Source organism: Clytia hemisphaerica, unplaced genomic scaffold (assembly GCF_902728285.1).
Source record: "Clytia hemisphaerica strain Z4C2 unplaced genomic scaffold, Clytia hemisphaerica genome assembly, whole genome shotgun sequence".
NCBI classification, from domain to species: Eukaryota; Metazoa; Cnidaria; class Hydrozoa; order Leptothecata; family Clytiidae; genus Clytia; species Clytia hemisphaerica.
The window spans coordinates 984,944-993,410 of record NW_027103994.1 but is presented as its reverse complement, the minus strand read 5'-3'; the positions used below and the strand labels follow the sequence as shown (position 1 = coordinate 993,410).

At 35.2% G+C, this 8,467-nt stretch overlaps 1 protein-coding gene across 1 annotated transcript; it reads right to left on the bottom strand.

Annotated features, from left to right (window-relative positions):
- Positions 1 to 844: 844 nt before the first annotated feature.
- Positions 845 to 6,818, bottom strand: LOC136811242 (growth arrest-specific protein 1 homolog). The gene is made up of 2 exons (XM_067067853.1): positions 6,494 to 6,818; positions 845 to 1,508 (listed from the first exon to the last, which is right to left on the bottom strand). The coding sequence occupies exons 1-2, from the start codon at positions 6,682 to 6,684 to the stop codon at positions 968 to 970; spliced, it is 732 nt and encodes a 243-aa protein (XP_066923954.1). The 5' UTR covers positions 6,685 to 6,818; the 3' UTR covers positions 845 to 967.
- Positions 6,819 to 8,467: the final 1,649 nt, after the last annotated feature.

The following is an 8,467-nucleotide window of genomic DNA, read 5'->3' as shown; positions in this document are numbered from 1 at the left end:
GTTGCTCTGTACAGTAACTATAAAGAAAATTCTCATTTTAATATTTTTTTAAGAATTATGTCAAAAATTCAAGGGTAAAATTAGTCATATATTATAGAATATTATAAATTTATTAAAGTCTTTATAGGTTTTTATATGAATGAATTATCAAAAAATAAGGAACAATTGTCCAAAATAATAAAGTTTCATCAAATTTATATTGCTTTTTATTGTTTGCAACAGACACTAATTTAAACTTGAGAAAAAAATAAGCTTTCACCACTTGGAAGTGTCTGAATTTTTGGCCTTAAAGCACTGTGTATCAAAGAGAATCTCGAGCCGAACGAAAGTTTGAATTTAAAGATTAAAAATGGTTTACATGTTCTTTATATTTTTAGTGTTAGAAAAATAAAGCAAAAATAAATAATATTGAATAAAAATTGCTGTCAAGAAACACTGATAACCTAATGACGCAGTTCTGGAAACTAATATATGGTGCCTGTATTTGTTAAGGTATAAATACTTTATTTTTTATTTTTTGTCATCTATTTGTTTGCTTGTAAAATGTAAAGTTCACTGTAATTGGATCGTCAGTAGTAAGAAGGCGATTTTTCGCTTCAGAACCTCGAATTACGAAGAGAGTTTCACGTAATTCTTTTCTTGCTAAGAGGTCTATCGTTAGATTTCGAATCTAATCGAATTAGAGAATAACAGAGGTTCGAATTAAGGTGTGTCATTTATGCTGATTTTTAAAAGCCTTGGACTAAATCCGCGATCTTTAGTTAGAATTCTTAGAAAAGTGGCACCCTAACTGTTGTGGCTCTACTCAATGTTGGTCAATTTATAACTAAATGAAATTTTCCGTTCAAATCTTTTCCACCCACATTGAGTAGTGTTACCATTAGGGTACCACTTTATCGAAAACTGTACCCAGGATAAATGGATATCAGTGGTTTTATACTCAATTAGGGTGTGTTCTACTTTATATTCATTTGATTAGTAATAATTCTCTTTTACTCAAAAATCCTTTGAATTGATTTGAAACACACAAATTCAAAATGTTCTGTTTCAAGGAATGGCAAGTCTGTTGAAAATAGATGGCACCATCACACCGACATTGATAGAATCCTGAAATGTGTTGAGAGACTAAAAATTTCTTTAGGCTCTTTTCACACGTTGTTGTGCATTTCTGTCCGTTTACCATTTCAGAACATTCAAACATCATTCGCTGGTAACGCTTACGGCACCGGTGAAATTTCATACAATCTTGAAAAACATTGGAACAACCATCTTGGACAAAATTTTCGTGGACTTTAGCATCGATTTTACCAGCAATGCATCGTTCAGCTCGCTCTTGGTAAGGGAAAAAATAACTTTTCTTTGTTTTGCACGTTAAGAGGGTTTTCAACTGATAATGTTTCTTTGCGTTGATGAGACGTCGTCGACATTGAGGTGAGCAAGAGATTTTTGATGACTCGCTTGACATGTAGTTGAAATTACTGAACAAGTCCTTGCATGTGTCTCGCAATCTGTAAAAAAAGAAAATCGATCGATCAATAAGTACCGTTGACGCTCTCTGATTCAATTTTCAAGGGGAATTGCATTTTCATCGAATAGTAAAGCGTCGTTTATGAAAGTTTTTGTTGATGGCGACTTTCAGTATCATCGAATAATGGAGCGTGATCGTTTAGTAGAACGTCGAATTAGATAGTGTCAACAACTCTCTCACTCACGCACTCACTCACTCACTCGCCTATGCGTGCACTCGTCATTTCACTCTGATAATTCATCAAATTATATTCGTAAGACGAAAGAGAAAGAACTAAATAAATCCAATATCGCTCGTTCATCCATCAAATCACTCGCTTGCTCATTTACTCTCTTGCTCTCACACATACTAAGTCCTACCCCATCATCGTCAAATTTGTTTACACATCAACAAGACAGATGTTGTTGACATTTCGAAGAGATTTGTCTACACTTAAGCGCTTCTAGAATGATGTTTGGTACATAGAATGTGATCTGTTGGCGCATTGACGTCAATTTGTTCTTTATTTCGTTCAAATCCATTTTCCCTTAGTTCTCTAAGTCAAGAGTAGTTTACCGATACACCTTATAGAAATCAAATTAATCGTAAATCGATAGCGGGCTTTTTCAGAAATAAAAATGTATGATTGTTTTGATAAAGCTACACCCTCGTTTTTTAACTCAACTACAAGAAGTTTTTCTACCAAGAAGACAATTTGATTCGTCTACCACGTTGGTAGAGCTCCTTGATTTTGAACTTTTAAAACTGGTGGCCTTCAATTTTCTCGAAATTGCTTACCCTCTGGTTGTCACGCCTCCTCAACATGAGATGTTATTGACAAACTTGAACCCAGTTCCTTAGCTCACTTTTTTATGATTCTGATAGCTCTCAAGTATCACATATCACGTCCATTAATAAATCAAAACGTGTCTCTTGGTACGAGATCCATACATTGACAGTTTTTTTAGAACATTCAATTCATACACATTTCCCCGTCAGGCTTTCTTAAAGATTGCTTTACAGATATTCATTCATGTTTGAGCTCGTAAAGAAATTCTCTCACACTTCAAATATGTCTCTCACAACAACCATTATGTTGGGGTGTATCGTTCGTCAAGAGGATAGTCATCTAATCAAAACACCGCAATTTGACTACTATGATAACCAACACTTTGAGAGAATTGTCACTTTGCCAAAAAGAATCCTTTAAAGGTCATCTGATGTCGAAATTGATTAAATCATTATCGTTTGGGCAAAATATCACCTACAGATCTTCCTACTAACATGCTTAGTTGAAGTCAGCCTTATACACGTTTTTTGGACCTCCCCCGGTGGGGTGGAGGTCCTATAAATTAACCTTTGTCCGTTCGTCCGTTCGTTATTAGCTTTCCTCGTGATTGGCTCATTAGTTTTTTCTGATTTTTTGCACAAAGATGTGTAACTATAAACCCTCAAATGTGACGGAGCCCGATTTTCGAAAAAAAAAATTTTGGGCAAATTTGGGCCAAAAAACGGCTAAAAAACGGGTTTTTAGGACTTTGTGAAAAATTGGTTCGTTAACTTTTTCTGATTTTTTGCATGAAAGTAGGGTACCATCATAGGTAAAAGATGGCTCAAGCAGATTTTTTCAAAAAAAAATTTTTGGCTCAAAAAATGCATGTTTATCTATAAGAATCACTATTAATAAGCATACATCAATGTTCTTAGTTAAATTACTCAATTTTTTTATGAGATAGATGTTTTTTTGCTCATGAGGGCTTACTTTTGAAGAATGTGTGTGTTTAGAAATGAAATTTTGGTTGCTTGGCGTGTTTTTATAGAAAAACTGACCAAATTCGATATTTATTTATAAGCACATTATCAATTACCTAGGTATTAGCTTTTCTCGAGATTGCCTCTTTGATTCTTTATGATTTTTTGCACAAAGATGCATAACTATAAACCCTCGAATGTGACGGAGCCTGACTTTCAAAAAAAAAATAATTGGGGGGCAAATTTGGGCCAAAAAACGGCTAAAGAACGGGTTTTTTGGACTTTGTGAAAAATTGAATCATTAACTTTTTCTGATTTTTTGCATGAAAGTAGGGTACCATCATAGGTAAAAGATGGCTCAAGTAGATTTTTTCAAAAAGAATTTGTTGGCTCAAATGCGCATGTTTATCTATAAGAATCACTATTGATAAGCATACATCAATGTTCTTAGCCAAATCACTCAATTTTTTGATGAGAGATATTTTTTTGCTCACAAAGTCTTGAATATATGAAAGAATATTTCAAGAGCATGAAATTTTGGTTTTTAAACGTTTTTTTTATAAGAAACAAACGACTAATTTTAATAGATCGTCACTATTTGTGTTCTGAATGATTGTTTAACGGTCACGCTCATGCTCACGTAGATATCAATTATATATGTGTTAAATGCATAACTAGGTAGGTCCATAAAAGTATCACTTGTTGTAAAAACAAACGTTATATTATAGTAAGAACATAAGGCTTAGATTGCCAAAAAATTAAGAACAAGTTAAGAACATTTAAAGGCTTTATGGACGAAATACCCAACTTTTCTTCTTAGGAAATCGCACAAAAACCATGTCTAATGGATCGTTCTTGACTATCTTTGGCTGCCTCCCTGACTATTTTTCAGCTTTTTCTCGTATTACAGCATAAATAAATACGTAATTGGGAGTATAGAAAAATAACATGTCTGTTTTAAGGCACAATATTTTCTATTCATGGGAAAATGTTGAATAAGCCTTGACCACGAGATGTGATGACGAAATACTCAGTCTCCCAATTTTCGAGACGAAATGGAGCATGTCAACAAAGTAAACAATAGCACTAACGCAATTGCATCTTGTAAACAAATTTTGTTTTGTTGTTTTGAAGTCATAAATTTTCAGAATCTCTTCGGAATAAAGTGTTCCCTTTCTTTAGAAAAAAAAATGACATCTCGTACTCTTCTATTAAATATAATAGAATCTTGTTAACTCGAACCTCTATAACTCGAATATCTCCTCAACTCGATCAAGTTTTCTGGCCCCTTCAATTAAAAATGCCTTATAAACCAATCTCCATAACTCGAAATTTCCTTAACTCGAACAAATTTGTATTCCCCGTGCGTGTTCGAGCCATAAAGACTCCACTGTTTATCTATCAGACCTGAATTTGCAAAGAGATTGGGTCTGAATTTTTGTTTGTGAGCGCTTGAATGCGATGAAATTCGGACACTAATGACGTCATGTGAAGCCCCTTATGAACTCGTTGGCAATCCTCATTTCACGCAGCTTTTAACACAAGGGCATTCATTTACACTGAATATTTCATGACGAAAGCTAATTAAAATATTTGCTTGGGAAAATCTTGTAAAAGGGGAAGTAGGGACAGATCAAATAAGCTTGTGCAACTTAACATAAACAAACTCTCTCTTGAACGAGTCATAATTTACGGATCAAAAAACAATCCCGCCCCTGGATTAAAAGTAATCCCAATACGAGACAAGTATATCCGTTATCGGATTAAGACATCTTCCCCTTTCACTAACCCTGTCTGACAACTTGGCAAGAACGAAATACAACAAGACCGAATCTAGCATAAGTTCCAAGTGCTTTCTTGGGATTCATTTCGTGTGAATTCGAAAAGATTTCATATAGTATTAAAGTGAAAGTGTTCAAAATATGGCTTTTTTAACCGAGAAAGTTGGTTTGCTATGCCCCCTATTTCCTTGATAAAACATTTTTTATTTAAGATGTCGGGTACCTTTTCAACTTATTAATCAGGATGCACTTGCTTTCAAAAATACATTTCCGCACTGGTTTGGTCTTCCCCGCAACCTCCACCGTCGATGAGGGACGGACATCTTTAGATGTAGATTTTATAAACCGTCAGGACCTTTTCAACTTTTTCAATATGAGACAGTTGTAACAGTAATGATCATCCCACCGGCGACTCTCTTTCCCCTCCCACTACACATATCTAAACTCCCAACATAATAAAAACTACGATCAAAGAATTAGATTTTAACTATAAGAGGCGTTTATTCAAAACAAGTTAATTCTTTTGCGATCATTAGCTGGTTAATTTGTGAATACAATGATGCCCCTCCTCCAGAATGAGTTCTTCTTAAACAGAGTGAGAGACATCTTCTTTTACAGCTGCTCGAATCTTCAAGACAATCTTCGGAAAACTGTGTGAACATTGTAAGAATGAAGATTTTTATCCTTTTCAAAGAGTGTCTCGAAATTTGTATCCCTTCGGCATTCGATTTCAATTCGATCGAAAGTTCCCTTGTCGCCCGCAAAGATATTTGCCTCACAATGTACACGCTTTTTTTATAAGAATATCAGGGTGAGATTTCAGAGTTAGAACAATAGGCCTATTGTTTAGAAAAATAGAAAAATAAGAATAATGCTCACCCTCAGCCAAAGTACACTATTCTTATAAAAAAAAAGCGTGTACTTCCTTCTTTATTGGGCTTTCGCGAGAAAAACTCTTTCACTTTTCGCTCTCATATTTGTTAAAAATCTATCCCCGTCAGTCATGCTCGATATCTGCGGAAAATTTCAAGATTTATTCTTGTAAAAAGTCTTTATATCATTTTTAGTTTCTAAGTTTGAGATTTTTCAAAACGCGAACCCTCTCAAAAACACTTTTTTTAACAGAGACCTTTTCACGCAGGATTGACGGTAAAACAGACGGAATACTCACAGAGACCTCTGACGAAGCATACAATAAATAACGTATTAAGAGAAGAAATTTTTGGTGCAATTTGGCGGAATTTGTTTTGGCGAACAACCCATTTTTGTTCAATATTTTAGCTGAAAAAAAGAGGAAAAAAAGGGCTTTTAGGAGAAATAGAGAATAAATTGAAATTAGATTAAATTGGGCAATATTTTATTTTGGCAAATTAATTTCAATTTCTTTCCGCCAAAATTTCTTCCCTTAACGTATTCTGCTCAAAATCAAACTAATGTAAACCGCTCCTCTTACCTTTGCAATTTCTTTCGGCATTTAGCCTCTGCTAAACATTCATTCATGGCATTGTTGCAAGGGTCGTCTTCGTTGTCCGAGTTATTCATCTCCTTATTGTATCCTTTTATCTCCATATTGTATCCTCTCGCATACACCAACATCAAAACTAGTAGCACAAATCTGAGCCATCTTTTTATCTCCATCATCATGTTATAATTGTAAGAAAGTCTTTTTGATGTTTTCAGCTCCTTTTGGTGGTATTTCTATGCTAAAATCTCAACTTATTCGAGCTCCTTTCAATTCGGTTTCACTATATCACTCTTTCTGTGTTTTTATGTGTCCCTGCCAGTGTCACATGCGAATAATGACTCCAAAGCCTCTTGTGAGACCACTTTTATACCCCTCTCTTGTTTTTCATTCATAAGCACTTGATGACGTCATTCAAATTCCGTTCTCAAGGATATTTTCCCTTACTTTTTCCGCCGGTTTACTACTCATCCGTTCCGTTCCAGTTGAAAACTCGATCTTTATGCAAAAATATCCTTGTTTGATCTTATTCTTAAAATCGAATATTTTTTAACCGATCAAAGATTTATTTCTGGCCGAGTTGCTTTTCCGCCGGTTCCGCCCTTTGGTTTACTTTATATTTTTGTGAAAAGTTTCCTTGTTTGAGCAATACTACCTTGTATTGGTTCAATTGTATTGATTCAACTCTTTAGTGTTTTGCTCTGAAGCAAGTAGACATTCTTGACCTCCTCCTCGACAGGGTGTGTTCAGGCCCTATTAAGGCTTCACTTGTGACCTCCTCTTCGAAAACGGTGCGGTCAGTCCCTATCAATGCTTCACCTGTGACCTCCTCTTTGAAAGGGTGTGGTCAGACACTATCAACGCTTTATCTAGACTATCGTCTGTACGCTTTATCTATTGAGTGCTCTGCTAATGGGTGATTATCTTAATAGTCAGTAGCTCTCTGCGTGACTTTTTCAATGGACGTACCATAATATAGATCTGTAACTTGCGGCAGGTGTTTGCTTTTCTTTTTTAAACGCCCCCTTTCTTTTTGTTGTCGCCCCTGCACCCTCCTACATGGCTACCGTGAGTATCACAGCATATGAATACACACTGTGAGGACGAATACCGATTCCATATAACGCACACTTAGCGAGATATATGACAATCATCTAGGATGTTGGATGAAGGCCGGACCAATCAAATCACGAACTAAGATTCAGTGAAAGGGGCATCTCAAAAAATTAAATACAGGTTTTTCCATGATTAGAAATTAATTAAAGTAACGTTATAGAATGAGACGGAGCCCGACTTTCGAAAAAAAAATTTTTGGTCAAATTTGGGCCAAAAAACGGCTAAAAAACGGGTTTTTTGGTCTTTGTGAAAAATTGGATTATTAACTTTTTCTGATTTTTTGTATGAAAGTAGGGTGCCATCATAGGTAAAAGATGGCCCAAGCTGATTTGAAAAAAAAAATTTTTTTGTCTCAAAAAACGCGTGTTTATCTATAAGAATCACTATTAATAAGCATACATCAATGTTCTTAGCCAAATTACTCAATTTACTGAATTATATATGTGTTAAATGCATAACCAGGTAGGTCTATAAAAGTATCACTTGTTTCTTCTCGACTCACCCTCGCGAGTTCTTTTTTTGCAAAAAATCAAAAGTATTTTTATAGCAATAGATTTGCAAAGGTCCTCCTAAGCTTATGGACTTTAACCTTAGCTTACACTTCGTTCAGCTTCTTCAATAAGGGATATTTTTGGTCTTTTCGCTTTAGCTTTACTGACAGGACATTAGTTGTCCATTGTCCAAAACAATTAGTTATCAATTTTCTCGTTTTTTGGACCTACCCGGTGGGGTGGAGGTCCTATAAATTAACCTGTCCGTTCGTCCGTCCGTCCGTCCGTTCGTTACCAACTTTTCTCGATGATTTTTTGCACAGAGATGCATAACTACAAACCCTCGAATGTGACAGAG